The following is an 18,406-nucleotide window of genomic DNA, read 5'->3' on the forward strand; positions in this document are numbered from 1 at the left end:
GGGACGCACGGCCCGCGGCCGGCCTGTGCTCCCGAGCGCGCCGCACACTTCTTGCAGGAGGAGTCTGAGTCATGACAACTGGTTACAGGTCTTAGTTTTTCCACGGTGCTGTCTACTCCGCATGGCAACGCTGGGAAGGCACTGGCGTGCGAAGTAACTGAGAAGGCCAAGTTCAGGCCGGGAGCCCCGGCTCTGCGGTCCGCGGGGCCGTGGGGCTGGGGGAGCAGAGGCCGGCCCCGTAAAGGTGGGGATGAAATGAGGCCTCACTTTTTCGTGGAACCAATTCTTCACCTGTCGAGAACCAACGCTATTGAACCCCAGATTTTTTGAGTGCTCTGTTTCCCCAAACTTGTTGACGTGCCTTCTCCTACGCTGTTGCACCCTCTTAAGTAGGCAGAGACAAAATGCAAACCACTTCCCGCAGCCCTATTTCCAGCGAGGATGTTTCTTATTTGTGAGTTGTCTGTTTTTGTATTGTTTTTTTTCCCCCCTAGCATGGCCCAAAATCAGCTCATTCGCTAACATCGTATCTCACATCCAGAAGTGGTGCTTACCTGCCCACAGCATTGCAACATATCACCTCCTCTCTGGAAATTTCTGCTAGGGCCCAATCAGAAGAGTCTGTGGCTATATGTGGACACCAGCTTCCTATTTTAAGTTGAGTCAAGAAAGTATCGCTATGTTTTATGTACATGGGACCAAAGGGCAAGAGACTCTCACAAATGACTCAATGCTTCCTTTCCTCCCCTTAAAGAAACAGATGCCCAAGGCTTCATGGCCCCGACTGAGAATTCTCTACAATAAAGTAGACTTTTATTGCCTTCTATAAAACATTATTTTTTTTTTTTCAAAAAACACCATACTTCCAAGAGTCACATTTCTGATGGCGATTTAAGTAGATTCCCTGTTCACATAGTCTTAATGTACCTATTCCAAAAACCTAATAGGGGCCATTCAAACTGGCTAATTTGTTTACCTGTATACCAGCAGCTGGTGTAAAAAACATACCCCACTCACCACCTTTTAAGCTCCAGCATTCCAATTAGGCAAAGAGCTAAGAAGAATTTGAGGCGCCATCTCTTTCATATGAAACAGCCCCTCCCCATCGCACATCCTCTGAGACACGGGAAGGCACCACTGGGCTTTGAAACCAATTGGTGTGTTCAGCAGACTGATGCCCACCTCCCACCCCTGAAAGTCCACATCTTAATCCCTGATGGCAAAGGGGAATTAAGATTATAGATGAAATTAAGGTTGCTAATCACCTGACCTCCAAACAGGAAGATTATCCTAGATTATCTAGGTGGGCCCCGTGTAATCACAAGACTCCTTAGAAAGGAAAGAGGAAAAAGTCCGAGAAGGAGAACTGACCATGGAAGCAGAGTCAGAGAGATTTGAAGATACCGTGTTGCTGGCTTTGAAGATGGTGGACAGGACCATGAGCCAACAGACGTGGGCAGCCTCTAGAAGCTGGAAAAGCAGGGAAACGGATTTTTCCCTCAGGCTTCCAGAAAGGAACGTAGCCCTACTGACACCTTGAATTTAGCTCAGTGAGACCCATGTCAGACATTTTACCTACAGAACTGTAAGAAAATAAATGTGTATTGTCTTAAGCCACTAATTATGCGGTCATTTATTACAATAGCAATAGGAAATTAATACGGCTCATTACTGTGATTTAATCTCCTCTTTGAAGGATTTTATGAAAACTATCTTGAATGCCATGAATGTCTCCAGAGTCTATGACAATTCACTGTAGGAGAAATGCTCTGGCTGAGGAAGGCTTAATCCCAGCACTTCTCTAAGGTGTCCTCAAGCACAAACAATGCAGTGATATTGGGCATACAGTCATGGCCCAGTGCAGAACACACTAGTTAGAAGACGAAGTTGAGGGCTCCCAACTTCATAGGGGGTGAGATTCAAATCCCACGATATGACAGGGACACATTCACACCACTAACTCTCAGCCAGCCCACACAGGAAGCCTGAAACTCTAATCGATTTTCATTGTCCTTCTGCTCCAGATCAGGGGGACAATACACTGCTCGTACAGAGGAAGACAGTTTGTATCTTCTGTCTCGGGATATCTGAAATCTACAGAAAAAGACTGAATCACAGGCAGGAAGGATGCGCCTTAGTAATTGCGTCCATGGCTGAATCTTTACCGACTTCTTGGGTTTAAGTACAAGGCCAAGGCCTCTGCAGAAATGTAGTCTGTATGAGTGTTTTCAGCAAGGCCCTAGTGTGATAGCTGTTAAACTATCTTCTCCAGAGTCGTAGGGCTTCTGAACTCATCCTAAAGGCTGCCTGGGAAGCATGCGTAGCACCTGCAGCCAGAGCTGTTCCACCTTTATCTGTCACATCTTTGGGTTCCACATGAGATTCTGTTTGGAGGAAAGGTTCATTTGGAGGGAAATGTGCAAACATTGCTTTATAGAAAAGAATTTGTGCTGTTGCAATCCTAGAATTGAGACCCAAAGAAGAGGAGAATCATACTCAATGTCAAAGGCTGCATAGTGACAGAGCAGGTGTCTGGGAGATTTTTAAAAACTTAAGTAGAGAGAACAGTATAATGAACCCTATTATGTTACTCAGTTTCGATATTGTCAAATCATGGCCAATTCTATTTTATCCCTGTTTTCGCTTAAATCTGCTACCCAGGTTATTTTGAAGCAAATCCCAGATATCATCATTGCATCAGTGAATATATCTGTTTGAAATGCCCAAAAGACTGGGAAGGGCAATTCGGAAGGAGAACTCTTGCCATTTCAGCCCAGTGAGGCCCATGTCAGATGTTTTACCTATAGAACTGTAAGAAAAGAAATGAGCTGATTCCTCTTGCTCCCTCAGCCTCAAAAAGATCCCTCGAAAGCATCAGCCCTGCCTGCCGAAAGCTCACCTACAACCTGCAAGTATGAAGAGAGACGACCACGAACTCCAGACCCAGGGGTCTGAAACTCGGTGCACATAAGATTCACTGGGTTACTGTTACGATGCTCCCGGAGGTTCTGGTTCAGGTAAGGGAAGGGGCTCAGGACTAAGCCTTTTAGCAAGCATATTTAGCAACAATAATTCTGATGGAGATGCTTTCCAAACCGCACTTGAAGAAACTGTGAACCCGAACTTTTGTAGCTAGAGTCATTGGTTGTCTATAAAACTGCTGTTCTCGCTCCTTATCCATTTCCTCACTTATGTTCGAATAATTAGTTTGATTATGGTCTTGTGACGCACTCTTAGCCAATGAAACAGAAAAGGAAGTCAGCTGGGCTTCTGGAGACATTTGCTTCCCTCTTTAGGGGACAACATGGCATCTCTCCTGTCCTCCAGCTGTCTTCTTGCCTCTCGGTACTGTCATTTGAAGGCGCAATGCTTGAAGCTGCCGCAGCCAGCTCGAACTGATGAAGGGGACATCGACGGACACGCTCAATGTGGGCAGAGCGGGAGATGGAAAGGGCTAATGAGTTACTCAGCCTCGGAAGTGCCCTACCTCTGGACTTCCTGCCCAATGAGATGATGGACTTATTTTTGAATTTTTTTGTTTTGGTTTGTCTGTTACTTTCAGCCAAAAACAACCTGAAAAGACAGTCAACTGTGATGGCCCATACTAGACCTAAGGCTACAGAAAGGAATGGAAAACCGCGAAGCTAATGAAATATCATTTGCCAAGAAAGTCTTCTGGAATACAAAAGGAAAATCAGTGCCTACGAAATGCCCTTGGCCTTGTCCACCAAGCCACACTTGGCTGTGTGTTTGCAGCTTCCTTTAATACTCTATTGTGGCAATAATATTTTGCTTTGGCTGAGAAGTGACAAGCCACATGAAAATGGGAAACCAGGCCAGAGATCTGTGCCCAAGTTTTCTTGACACATAAATAACCATGAACTAATCAAACATTCACTGAGCAACTGCAATCACTATTCCAAATGCCCATGGAGGTATAAAAACGTGTAAGACAGGACCCTGCCTAGAAAGGCAAACTACACCAAAGAGGCAGGAAGCAGGTGTATGAAACCAAGAACATCAGCAGACACCAGGTGCGGCTGGCATTCAGGGCAGAAAGAACTGCCATGTACGGCATATGTATTAGTAGAAGTTATTTCAGGACAGTAAATGGAGACCTTAATTCTAGCCAACTCTATTCATTCTATTTGACCTGCTTCTGCCCCATGGGCCAAGGGCCCCTTCCTGGACTGTCAATGCCACAGTTTGATACATGAAGAAGTCTAGGGAACAAGGTCAGCAACTGGAAATCTGAAAGGCTGGCTGGCAAACCGATGGGGAGTATGTGATGCTGAAGGACAGAGGCCAAACTCTCCAGAGACAAAGAACACACTCGCTCCTCGCTGGGAGGAGGGGTCTAAATGAAAGTTCACATCTCTGACTGGTTGACGGGCACCCAAGTGGAAGCTTAGGAACACTGGGGCCCTAAATTATGACATGCTGTCCTCAGAGAATCATAAGACATCCAGTCAGGGTGCCCACATGTGGCCAGACAGCATGAACTTTCCTAGGTTCAAGGGGTTTCATTCAGTCATTCAGAATCACTGCCTGAGTACCTACTGTGTTGCTAGCGCTGAGCAAAGTCGGATGCCTTGTGATCCCTGTGCCCATCCCTATCATCGGATGACGGAATAGCTGACACATGACAGAGATAGAAAAGGAATATTTAATCAGCCTTGGAAGAGGGAATTAAGGTTTCTCATATTAGGGCATTTTAATAGTGATGTATTAAAAGTATATTAGGAAAATTATGTAATTAGCACACTGAACCCATAACTTCACAGACATTACCTGGGCCAAAACTAAAGTAATACACCGAAATAAGAATGAAGCAATGTAAAGAAGGATGCTAAGTAGATAATAACACAAGTGGTATACAGATTTGGCGGAAGTCTTCTCAGTGGTACAGGAGTAACTGACCTTAGTGAAACCCCGAGCTAATAAAAAAAAAGAGAGAGAGAGAGAGACAGACAGACAGACAGACAGACAGACAAGTGAACCTGAACAAGAGAAATAGAATGTTCCGGGCAGGGGGAGTTAAATCTCTTCCTGAATATACCTAGGAACATGTTGTAACAAGGAAGTATATGGTTAAATACTTCAAGAAATATTTCTTGAGCACCTCCGACATGGCCGGTACTCCTAGGTGCTGGGAGATGGGAGTTAACAGGAGATAAAACCCTTCCCTCACGGAGAACACCCTCTAGATAAATACTAGTGGCCACCGACTTTAAGAGCGATTGAGGGCCATGAGCTGTCTGGACCTTTTAATGCCTATGTGCTGTCTCTCGAAACAGAGTGTGTTTTTCTCAAGGGCAGAAAGCCAGGCCTTGCCCCACACCCACCTCGGCGGCTGTGTGGCCTGTGTCTCCACTGTGCTGACTCTCAGCCCAGTGCTCATCACCAGTCGTCCTTTCCCTCTCCTGGCAGAAGCGCTTCCTCCCCTGGAGCCAGCCACCCCCAGCCCAGCCTATCACCTCGGACCTCCCACCTCCTGGAGGCCCTGTTCTCTAGCAAGGCAGCATCTTGGGGCTTCACCCAAGCACCAGAAACCCAAGTCGAAAGGGCATTTTCACTTGGAAAATTATTCTGTCATCTGCCAGCTTTGATGCATTGCAAAATACCATCCACATGACAGCTTGCACTCTGCCTTCCCCACTTAATAATCGGATAAAAAAAAAGCGATTGAAAAACTTTTTTAAATGACCACTCTAATACTCGCTGACATTCGCGAGCATTTACTACCCAGTTGGTACTTTGCTAAGTGGATAACGTCTCTTCTCTAACCTAATCATCATCTGAGCCTACATGGTGGGCACTGCTATTGTCCTTAGCTGACAAAGGAAGACACAGACTTGGGAGGTGACATCTTTTACACAGCATCACACCAAGCAGAGCCATGTTCACACACAGGCTGTGTGTCTGTGAACCAAACTCCCAACCAGTCCACAGTGACCAACGGCTAAACTTTGGGTTATTTTTATGTACTCTGAACACGTCAGCAGAGAAATATGCCATGAGGGACCCAGGACCAGTGCCTGGCGCTCACATGAGAATTCAGCCCTCGCACTAATAAGACCTACTTCACTAGTGAAATTCTAGGAAGTTGTTTTTTTTTCCAAGAAGGAATCACTGCTTTGGGCTTCTCAGCTAAGTCCTCACATTCCGTGAAGGGCCGTCCAAGCTGAGAGGTACATTCCCGAACTACAGCCCAGCAAAGCTTAGCTGTAAGGGAAGAGAGAAATATGTAGGTGGGATTCGGGCCTTCAAAAACTCCAGCCATTACTTCCGCCCATGCTAAGATGAATTGTCAGCCTGAACCCAAAATACACGCAGGAAATGTGTGGGAGCAGATTTCCACATGACTGCTCAGCCTCATCCAGAATTTCTAGACATGGCCTTGGGATATTCCTTGAGTGCACACAAGCTCACTTCACACACTGGCCTGCATCACTCAGACATGTGCTGGCTGGGCCTGTATTTGAACTTGGCCTAATCCTAATTTTAAGTCTTCGACTATATAGGAAGCAAAGCTCTGCCTGCTGTACCCTTTCCTGGGCTGAAAGACAATCTTCTCCAGGAGTCAGAGTCAAATGCCTGCATGACATCAGGGCAAGGGTTGAAAAACAAAACATTTGATGAAACAGCCAAAGTAGTTTTATGTTCTGGTGGCGGGTTGTGGGGTACAGGGTGGTTGCAGGGCTCAGTTCTACACAATGATAATGAGTACACAGATGTCTCATCTCCCCACCAGACAAATTACCATCTAAAGGCTGAGTCTTTGTTTGAAATGCTTCTGCATTCCTCAGACCAGTGGTTCTCAAACTTTGCTACACAACAGGGAATTTTCAAAGTTCCCTATGCCCAGGCCAGATCCCATATCAATTACATCAGAAACTCTGGGAGTGGCACCCAGGCATCACTATTTTTCAGAGATCCCTCGGAGATTCTGGTGTGCAATCAAGCGCCCCAGCTCCTTGCTACTCTAAGGGTGGCCTGAGGACGTAGCAGCTTCGGCACTCTCATACGTGAACAAGTCAGTGATCATCTTGTTAAAATGCTGACTTCGTCTGGGCAGGTCTGGGGTGAGACGCGGGATTCTGCCTGTCCACCAGGCTCCCAGGTGATGCTGAGGCTGCTGTCTAAGCAACCACATTGGGGCTAGCATGGCCCTAGAGTAGTGGCTCTCCAGGGGCAGTCTGGCCCAGCAGAGGGCATCTGGCAGTATCTGGGGATATTTTTGATTGTTGATGACTTGGGGTACGCTACTGGCATCTGGTACCACTAAACACCCAACTATGCGCAGAACAGCCCTCCCAACAATTACCCAAAATGTCACTAGTGCTGAGGATGAAAACCCCTGCCTGGAGCACCTAGCACAGCACCTTGATATAAGAGGTCCTCGGTTTGAGTGACTGAATAAATGAATGAATAAATGTATGAATGATTTTTAACCAGAAGGAGTTTGTTGTGTTCTTAAACTAACCTGGCCAACAGATTATTTCCCCTTTAAGGGAAATACCAAATAGACACACACTCCATCCACTGGACAAGACACAATCATTCTACAAACACCTGGTGAGGTCCTACTATGTGCAGCCCATTGTGCTATGGAATAGGACCAGGTGCAGGCCCTGCCCTCAGAGGGCTCACTCTCAAACAGCAACAGATAGGCATTGAGCACTTGCCCGTGCGAGATCTGAGCTAGCACTTCCTACCCACTACCATAGTGAATTCTCACCAGGTAAGTACTAATTCCATACCCACTTTACAGATGAGGAAACTGAGTCCTCAAGCAATTAAGTAAATTGACTGAGGTCCTAGAGTGAATAAGTGACAGATCTGAACCCAGAACTATACAGCTCAAAACACCCAAACTCTTCTGCAAAGGATGAAATCCTATATGACAAACGAATACATTTGCCTCTGTCTTAAAATTGTGGTCAGTTTACAGAAAGTCCTCTGGATACTTGAGCAGGGGTGAGGGGCTCCTGGGGACAGGAGAGTTGAGAAAGCCTCACAGGCACGTTTGCCTGAGCCATTATGGTCTCTTGAATAAGAATGTGGACTCTGAGAGGGCCACAAATGGGGGTGGGTGTGGGCAAGGCAGGCAGAGGGGACAGGGACAAGGGTGAGTGAGCCTGGCCAGCACTTCTCAGCCGCATCGAAGTTCTTGCCTTCAGTGCTTTTAAAGTCTGGACTTGCTTCTGCACTTAAGACCTTTCTCCACATTTTTATACCAAAGGAAAAAGGATTTAAAAGAAAAGACATGAAATGCCCTTCACTGGACTTATGAGCCAGTGGCTTTTCAGGACCCCAAGAAGGAGCAGGAAAGCCTGACAACTCTCATAGTAGGGTCAGTTTTAGTCCCCAAATGCAAAATGCAAGGGGGGTTCCTGGAAAGAAAATTTTTCCCCCAAGTAGGGCCATTTCCACAGAATAATTACTCTCCACTGAAAATAAAACATGAAGCAAATAAGAGCTATAAACATCAATTCAACAGGGAGCCTAGTGGTTTCCAACAGATAAACTTCCCATCTTCATGCAAAAACAAAACTAAACTCTGCAATGATCATTAAGAATGTTTTATCTTCCAAGGATTCATGGCCCGACTGTTTGGAAAGAAACTTGAAACAGATTGTTGTATCCTCTGAGAGTTTCCTCAATAAATAGCTCACAGAGACACACTCAGCTCGACGGAGATAAAACTCGAGTTTTAGCAGAACTTCCTCCTGGGTTAACTCTCATCTGAGACTATTCTCCCCATTCGGATCCACACACTCCCCAAATCATGCTGAATTAGATAATCTGCTTGTCTAACTAGCTTTTCATAGCGCTTTTCCTGCAATCCTACTGCAAATGCTATCGGCCGCAAGCAAAGGAAAGCTAGCTGGGCCCAGAGGCTGCAGCTTAATTCACTTTGCAAAAAAAAAAGCTGAAGCGAGCCTGCCTATGCCACTTCCTCAGACACGACTCGAAGACGATATTACCTCCAACCACGACCACCACCACTGACCTATAATTTTAGTTCATACCAGGCTCACCTGGCGTGCCCGCGGTGCACAGCAAAGGTGATGCTTGCTCGCTCACCAGAGCGCCAGTGGGTTCGCTGGAAAGAGCACTGGTCTTGAGGACCAAAGAAACGCGTCGATATGACTCAGACCAGTTGCCCCGACAAGCTGTGGGGCCTTAAGGAAGTCGCACAGCCTCTCTGGGTCTCAGGTTTCTCATCTGCAGAATGAGGAGGGTGAAGGTTCTGAAGGCCATTCTGGTTCTGATATTTTAAGACTGTGAGTGCCTGAGAGAGGCGGGAGGTGGGACCCGTCTCAGAGTGAGCACCCCTGCTACCAGGTCTTAGAAGCCAGAGGTGCGTCTGCCTCAGACATCTCTCACAGGTGGCCCGGACAGGCCAGCTAGCCTAAGCTGAGGCTTCAAGCCCAGCCTTGGCATGCTCCCCTCCCGAAATTCTCACTTTCTGCCAACTCTGGTCATGGGCATTTAAATGCTAGCTGCTTGGTCACTTGCCAGAAAGGGTCTCCTCCTCCAGCTATTGTGCTATGGTGTCTGGCCGTCAGGCAGGCCAGACAACTTTCAGCCCTGCCCCTTCCTCTTGGAGCTTTGGGATGGTCTAGCAGCTCAAAACATCATGCCAAGATAGCAGTTTGTCCCATAAGATGCACTCAGAGCTTGTGTTCTGCTGCTGCGGCCCAGCTGGGCTCACCCACACAGGCGTTCCCTTTTTCCCACAAATGTTAGGTTTCAGCCTCTTTGCAGCCACTCTTGGCAAGAGGTTAACCCCAAAGCCCTAGCTCTCCCAAGGGAAGGAATGCATTTCCCATGTGTGCTGGATGGTTTAACCTTGTATCAAATACAATATTGCAACACTGAGGCCACCCCCCGTGGGGTAGGCTGGTGGCTATGGGACAGGAGGTAGCTTTAGAGGTTAGCGATAAAGTCCAAAGAACCCAGGGCAGATGCAAATGAACTTCAGCAAATTTCAACAAGTCCATGTGTCAAAGCCCACGTTTACCAGTAATTTGCCTTAATAACAGCATTAGCATCATTCAAATGATGATAGTACTGATAATAATGATAGTAACAATAAAAACAATTACCCCTGATATTAAGTATTTACTACATGCCAGGCAGGCATGAGGCTAAGTTTTACACATACTATTTTTATGTCACCTCCATAATACCTCCGCGTGGTGGATCCCAGCATTATACAGGCAAGGGAACGGAGGCTTAGAGTGTCCAAGGCATTTGCTCGAAGTTGAAAAGTCTAATGGCGGAACTGGAAGTCAGACCAGGCCATCTGCCTCCGAAGTCCTGTCTGACCTCGTTCTCTAGGACAGGAAGCCTCCCACTCACCTGATAGCGAGTTGGGTTGAATAATTCAACAAGTGCCTATGGAGTGCCCACTGGGCGCCACGCAGAGTATCGGGTGCTGGGTAACCAAGAGCTACCAAGAGCTGTCCCCTCAAGTCTAACATTCCCAGAGAAACATGATCCTGACTTTTCCTCTTGGCCAAAGGCTGAGACCCACCCTCTGTAAAGATGGCCACCAACATGTATCTCAGCACACGTTTCTAGACAGAGAATTCCGTATCCTGCCCCCCAACTCCTGATTCTGCAGCAGAAGATACTGAGGGCCCAGGAGGGAAAGGAAGTGCAGTCTTTGGAGAGGGCACAGAGTGAGCGGACAGGAGCTGGTGAGTCACCTGCTCCCTCGGGAGTGTGTGAGCACGGGGCTGAAGGTTGACAAACCACATCTGTTACTCACCTGCAGCGTGTCAACCCACCTGCCAGCCCACCTACCAATTTGCCCACCCCTCTTTCCACTATGCTGAGTGTCCTGGGTGCTGGGTCTCAGCCCCTCCCTAATGGGAGAGATCTTGGCTTCCGGCCGAAGCACCAGCCAAGGTGCACACTTGCTGGGCGTCGTGGGGACCGAGCTGCCTGCAGGACTCACCGCAGCTCAGAGGCCTTGCCCAAGGGCTAAGGGCTGACAGGCCTCAGCTCTGTAACAGTCACAATTACGGGGCCACTGAAAGCTGGCTTTGCGCAGACTATGCTATATCTTGCCTCCTCTAATCCCCTTTAAACCCCAGGAGACATCGGTGGCCCATTTACCTGTGAAGAAGCCGAGGGATAGAGCAGCTGCGTGACCACCCAACATGGCCCCAGGAGTTGAGGGTGGGATTTGAACTTCAGCCTCCTAACTCGCCCTCCCTGCGGCCTGATAGCATCCTCAGCCTCACTTCCGGTCCCTCCTCTTCCGGCCCTCCTTGCTCACCTGGGGCAGTGTCAGGAGCCCCGTTTCCCTGCAGCTGCGGGCGCTCCTGGCCGAAGAACTCAGCGCTGACCGGAGACCGCTGCACCCCTCCCCTGAGCTTCCTCCCAAACACCCTCTGGACGCCTTGCAAAGAGAGAGGACATCCAAAGTATCAGTAATCAGACCTGTGCCAGTGCCTTTCCTGGAAACAGAGAAACACTTTCGCAGTCTAGTCTGAATCAGCTGACTGCTAAAATATTTAAAGCCGGGTGGAGTTTTGGGTGGGGGCCTCTTTACCAGGCCTGGGGATGAGGTTGCACCAGCTAAGCCAAGGGCCTCCAGGGTCCCATGGCGAGAGGAAGCGGGGACCGAGAGGCAGTTAGCTGAAGGCTGCTGACATCACACGCCCCGCCGAGGCCTCTTTCCCACCCCGCCAGTTTCTCAGAACAAGAACGGCACGTGCAGAGATGGCAATTGGAAAAGCAGTCTCTGCAGGGGACCGATATAAACTTCCGCCCAGGGTGGGCGGGGCCTCCTTGTAGGTGTGGCCAGTAAGCATGTGTTTGCAGGGACGGTTCTTCAGCTGTCTGGAGTCAAATGACTGGGTTAGCCGCGCGGTGGGGTTTCGGGCGGGGGCCTCTTTACCAGGCCAAGGCTTTCAGGGGCCAGCGGTGAGCCTCCCTGGCCCAGGTGCTGGAGAGGCGCCCCCTGCTGACCAGTGCTGCTTGGCCCTTGGGCCGTGAATTCGCTCGTCTTCATTGTGCAGGCGCAGCCACCTGGCTTTCGCACAAGCAGGGCCAGGGGCACAAGGAGGAACCTTGCAATCTGTGAGCACCGCCAGGTGCCTGAGCCCTTGCAAGGCGTCACACACAGAACCTCAAGGCTGACGGCAACCATTAATCTCGCAGGTACATGTGAAGAAACTCTGTCTTCGAGCTGGGCTGTCCCATGCAGAAGCCACTAGCTCCATGTGACTATTTCGATTTCAATTTTAATTAATCAGAGTTAAATAAAATTCACAATTCAGTTCCTTGGTGGCACTAAAACCACCTCGCCCTGAAACTGAGCCTGGATTTTCAAGTGGCCTCATTTCAGATGCTCAGTGGACACATGTGGCTAGTTATCATACTAGATCACAGAGATACAGAATATTTCCATCACTATAGAAGTTCTAGAGGCCAGCACTGTCTTAGAGAGTAACTTCCCCAACATTCCACCAGGCTAATCAGTTAATGATCAGGGACCTAAACATGACTTTGCTATCTGAAAAACTTGCCAGAAGAAGGTTCTAGTGCCAGCTCCAGCTCTTACTGCTCTCTGACCTTGAGAAGCCTCGTCGCCTGTCTGAGTCTCCATTTTTCTCCTCTGCAAACAATGCCTACGAAGGGGAGATGAGAATGAGTTAAGATGCTGGATGTGGAAGTGCTTTGGCCTAGAAGAAGGAATAAGTGCAAGGGGACTTATTTTGTGTCAGATGCTCTAAAAAAAATGCTACTTTAATTCTAGGTACCTTGTGTCCCCATTTTACAGGTGAGTAAGCTGGTTCAGAAGGCGATGCCCTAAGGTCACAGAGCTAGAACTTGAGCTGGAACTTGAGGTCTGTTGACTCTGAGGCCTGTGCTTGTCCCTCAGTAGAACTGAGAATTCTATGGTCTTCTCTCAAAAGCCTAAAGCAAGTTTGGGGTGGCTGGCATTGCTGGGAAGAACAGCCTCCTCCCCTGTGGCAGGGTCTTCAGCTCAGGCACCAGGGGGCTGTCAGGGGCCATCAGGGGCGGGAACTCAGTTCTAGCTCTGCTGCCAGTTATACGCCACATCCCTTCCCTATTCTGAGACTTAAAACAAGAATGCCCAGGTTCCTTTCACCTCCAACGAGCTAGAGTTGAAAATATCCATTTCTCAACAAACCTGAAGCCAGGTCTAACCCAGTGGCTTCGGCCAGTGGCAGTAATAAGAGGTTCAGAAAGGGAAGTCAGGTCAGTTTGGACATATTCATTTGGAAAATCACCACCTTGCCGTGAAGCTGGCCCCTGTGTCCAGATGCACTGTGCCAGAAGCCGTGGGGCAGAGCGCTCAGAAACCCAACAGAGCCGGAAGCCAAGGCCGGGCATTCCCCTTGCAGGCACCTGGAGGCAGGCACTCAGCCCCCTGCCTCCAAGGAGGGTGCCACTCTTTGTGTGGGTGCCTCATCAACCAGCTTTCCAAAGTGACTGGGTGCTTTCCCTAAGGACCGATCCACCTCTTAAGAAAATAATGGAACACAAAATCTTCAGAATATAAAGGCTACATTTTAAAAGTTCCTTTGACTTCTATATATGATGGTTCACAATGATTGAAGCTGCTGATAATAATATAATTCGAAGTCATTTGTATTTAGTTCCTAAGTAGCTTTGAACCCCGTAACAAACTCCTTCCTAGCCAAGCAGCCTTAGTGGGACCCCCAATGACAGCAGAAATCGGCAGAGAGGTCAAACGGCTGGAAACACTCTCATCCAGGCTCACGTCACTCTATTCTCACAGTGTCTGGGACCACTTCATTTGGGGCCTTGGGCATTTTCTCCTTTTGCTTAGTTGCCAGGATGCTTTTGAATCAATACATTTAAAATTGTAATAGTAGTTACCATTTTTATCATGCACTTACCACACACCAGGCATTATACCAGATGCTTTGGAAACGTTCCAATTTTATCCTAACTCCAACCCTAACAGGGAGGTATTATTGTTCCCATTTTATAGATATGGAAACTGATGACTGGAAAGTTAAGCAGTTTATCCGAGGCCGCACAGCCAGCCAGAGGCCACTGGGATACGAACAAGTCTGTCTTACTCTACTGCCTGCCATTTGGGAAGAAAATTACTCCAAATGAGTGTCAGAATCGTAGCTCTGTAATAACCAGTATTTCTCAAAAGGGAGATTAAAATATGAGAAGCAATGAAATATAAAATCAGACCCAGAGGGATCTCGAGGGGGGATGTGTGGGGGTTGGGGGGAATCTGCTGTCCTGGCTTTATCTGCTCAGAGAACTACGCTTGAACGCTTTTCTCCTTTTCTTTAGTTTGTACAGCTGTAGCCATCTTCAAAACCTTATTCTTAAACTTGAAAACATGGTGTCACAGCTGGTAATTTTGGAAGGAGGAGGAGGAGAGAAGGAAGCAGCAGAGACCTAGTGGGAAGAACCCGTGGGAGGGAGGGCGTTGCTTCCAGGCCCGGCCAGCACTTCCTCGGCAGGATGCCAGCTGTCCCTCTGTCCTCCCTCCCCAAACTCCCTCAACTTTTCAACCCAACTGCCCTTCATGACTTAGCCTAGGTCCACACAAAGTCCCTAAGCATCTGGGAATCATTTACTTCTCTCAAAATGCACTAATAATTGAAAATGATACCTTCCCAACCATCTTTCCAAATGGAAGAGAAAAAGGCCGTTAAATAAATATTCAGCAAACACCAGCTTGGCGGTGCCTGAGGTGGACCCAGAGCTACATGCCTGACCGTCCGTGGTGTGTAAGCACTGTGCCAAGCTCTAAACTTTCCATCCACGTGGAAGAGAGTCGTATGTACAAAGTCAAAATCAATCCATGCACCTCTGTAGAACAATATGAAAATAAAGTGAGTCTGTGGGTCTCAGACTCTTCCCCAGGGAGAGACCGCACAAAAGAAACCCAGAGCCAAACCATTTATCAACCCCTGCTTTTCAGAGATGGGTGACCTTCGCATGTGGGGTGGCGGCCGAAAGTAAACAAAGCCACAGGATAACCAGGGCACATCCACCAGCAGGGCCAAATTGCCTTCAAAAGTTGAGAAATATAGTCTACGGCCATGCCACCCTGAACAAGCCTGATCTTGTCTGATCTTGGAAGCTAAGCAGGGTTGGGCCTGGTTAGTACTTGGATAGGAGACCACCTAGGAAGACCAGGTGCTGTAGGTGTAAAAAATTAAAAAATAAAGGATTGTAAGCTGACAAGGTCTTTGCAATCTGTGAGGTCAACCAAGGGTTTGCCTCGTTAGAAACCATTAAAAATAAATAAATAAATAAATAAATTTAAGTTGGTGTTTCTGAAACTTTTTTGACCAAGTCAACCCTTGTCCTCCCCCACAGTACCACATCTTAGAATAGATATTGAATCTGATCAGTGGTATCAGCACTATTCACATCAGCAGATTCTTCAAAATTCAGTAGATTCAACAGAACCGACCAAGGGTGCAGAAAATTTGGTTTTGATTTGCTTCGCTCTTCTCATGGCAGCTCAAAGCATTATTTTTATGTTGAAATACAATACACTACACTCCACAATGAAAGATACACACGAGGTTTTACAATAAAACACAATCTCAGAACGTTTTAAGTTGGAGCAGATCACTGTGGGGTAAGAAAGGGTCCACTCTCCTCTCCCATCAAGATACCTCAGCAGACAAAGGATTCAGTACGGGGAGGGAAAGGTGGCCACGCTGGAAGCTCAGGAGAAAGGGTGGCCAATGAGTTCCGCATGGGCAAAGTCCCCCGCAGAACCGTCATCAGGAACTGGAGCCCCTCTGAGCCCAGAACCTGTGGGCATTGCACTTGAATCAGTTATGTCAGTGAGACCTCGCGGTGACCCAGTGAGGCAGATGCAGTTGTCATTCCCATTCTACCGACGGACAAACGGAGGTTCTGTACGTAACCAGTGAGGAGCCAGGTGGGGTGGGAATCAGAGCCCCTGTTCTGACCTTCATCACCACCCCAGCTCCTGGCAGTGTCTGCTGAAGTGTGGCCACCCACCTTCTTTCAGACTGCTGCTGAATTTCACCTTTCCAAGCGACACCGCTGCTCCCAGGACACACACACCCCTGGCCTTGGCCAGACCTCAGACCCGCCAGGCCCACGGCAGCTCTATCGTGGTAAACCAGTTCACCAGAGGTACCGAGCCTCTCTTCAAGGCAAAAAAGAGTTCTCAGCATTTGTGTTCAACGGATAGGAATGAGGTTACTGGGCAGAGAGACACGAGTCTTCGGGGTCCCCATGGGAAAGCTTGCCCTTCTGGGTCACTGTCCGTAACGGTTACAGCTCTGTGAGGGGCTGGGGTGTCCAACATGGCAGCCACTTGCCACATACAGCTGTTGATGCTTGGAATGTGGCTGGTCCCAACTGAGACGTGCTGTGAGCACAAAACACACACCAGATTTCAAAGACTTACTATGACAACGAGAAAGTAGAATGCCACCTTAATAATTTTTGTATAATTACATGTCGAAATGATAGTATTTGTGATATACTGGTTAAATAAAATATATCATCAAAATTAATTTTATATTTTCATTTTCTGTTTAGTGTTTTTTTTAACATGGCTACTAGAAAATTCCAGGTTACATCTGTGGTTCGTGTCACATTTCTATTGGACAGAGATGGTCCGTATCCTTCTGGAGACCTTTGATTATCTACTAAGTGTAAGCTGGGATCTGTCGTAGCCTACTGGCTCAGATGTTGCCGCCTCTTTAATTCCTCTCAAAGGAAGGGAGGCAGAAGTCATTCCTCCTGGCCAGCCAGAGGGGAGGATCCAATCAGAATCCTTCCCAGAAATCCTTGACCAATGAGAGGGTGGGAAAACTTTTTCCCAAGAGCCCAAAGTGCAGGAAAGGCCAGCCTTCTTCATCCTCATTCCCTTCAAAGACCAGGGCAAAGCAGGTCATGGAGCCAAGTGATCTAAACGGAAACAGACCTCAAGCCACAAATGCAAGCCATGTACACAAAAGCCACATGTGTAATATAAAATTTTTTGGTAGTCACATTAAAAACAGGAAAAAGAAATGTCAAATACATTTCAATAATATACTCCCACCCGATATGTGCAAAATATTATTTTAACCTACAATCAACATAGAAATTATTAATGATGTATGTTATATTCTTTTTTTCCTACTGAATCTTCAACGCATGGTGTGTATTTTAAACTTAGAGCATATCCCCACTCACATGTGACAAGTGGCTGCCTGCTGGGATACCTCAGCTCTGGAGAGTCTACAGTCTGCCACCCGAAGGACCCACGACCAGAGCGAAGCGAACAGGAACACTGGTCGTAACGTGAATGTCCACTGCTAGGTAAACTGATAAGTCACACAACTTGAGCCACTAAGATTTGTTTGCAAAGAGTTCTCATGGCGGGAGCGGGGAAAGACAACTCTGTGACTCTTTAAAGAGGAAAAACAGGAGGTAAAAATACAGAAAAATGATAAATAACAGTAATCGTTAGGTGGTGTGGTCATGAATCTTTCTCTTTTCCTTTATACTTTTCTACATCTTACGAATTCCCTAATATTAATTTAGAAATCATAATTTTAAATTTTAAAGTGATTAAAACAACATGCTATGAAACACTTCTTAAACTACTATATGTCTGGCCTTGAGATTTCCGAGAAGGTGATGAAACATCCAGGGGCATTAAAGGAGCTCATATATCATTCGTGGGGAGAGGGAGGTTCTTCTGGTTAGACAGATATTTTTCCACCCTTCAAGTGGGAATGTCAAAATACATCCCGGCACGGGCTGTAGGGAATTATGTGCTAAGTCAGCAACAGAGACAAGTGTCCAGTGCAGATTAAAACTGCATCTGTCTCAGCAGAATGCGCCTGCCTCTCGCCGGCCCAGACTTAGGAGAGCTGCCTTCCTAGGGCAGGAAAGGCAGCTGGGTGTCAGTGGAAGAGCTCAGACTGGACAGACAGGTGATTGCGCATTCTTTCAGCATATGCGAAACATGAGTCGTCATTTATAAAATGCCTGCAGCTGTTTGGGAGGATACACTGGCCGGCCAGCCACAGGTACCAATTTAAAGTCCAACCCTGCCCTGCTCATACATGCAGCATGTGTGCACACACGCGCGTGTGCACACACACACACACACACAGAGTGCCGGAACAGCCAAAGGTCTAAGGATGCTGCAAAGCCCTTTCACAATGCATCTGTCCACAACATCTCCATTTCTCCAAAAGGACAAAACTTCCAGGCACCGGCTTTTGCATAACCATCGGTGGCATTTCACTTAAGAAAGAACAGGCAGGCACCCTGCAAGTGCAAAGGTCTGAGATTCACAGTTACATCTGTCCTTTGTCCCCCTCTCATTGCGAGATCTCTGTGGAGTGTGACTGCTGTTGGTGATTAGACATTC

The 18,406-nt window shown here is 47.6% G+C and overlaps 1 protein-coding gene and 1 pseudogene across 7 annotated transcripts in view; one reads left to right on the plus strand and one right to left on the minus strand.

Moving 5' to 3' along the window:
* Positions 1-18,406, minus strand: part of TACC2 (transforming acidic coiled-coil containing protein 2) — a 172,206-nt gene that overhangs the window by 110,743 nt on the left and 43,057 nt on the right. Inside the window, exon 1 of one of the 7 annotated variants that reach the window (XM_025047961.1) lies at positions 555-709. The exons of the other annotated variants lie outside the window; for them this stretch is intronic. Coding sequence (XP_024903729.1) covers positions 555-694 — 140 coding nt within the window. The 5' untranslated portion in view covers positions 695-709. Of the gene's footprint in view, positions 1-554; positions 710-18,406 lie in introns of those variants that run through there. 7 annotated transcript variants of the gene reach the window in all.
* On the plus strand, positions 15,077-15,195 carry LOC112481165 (annotated as a pseudogene).

Source organism: Pteropus alecto, unplaced genomic scaffold, assembly GCF_000325575.1.
Source record: "Pteropus alecto unplaced genomic scaffold, ASM32557v1 scaffold205, whole genome shotgun sequence".
Taxonomy (NCBI): domain Eukaryota; kingdom Metazoa; phylum Chordata; class Mammalia; order Chiroptera; family Pteropodidae; genus Pteropus; species Pteropus alecto.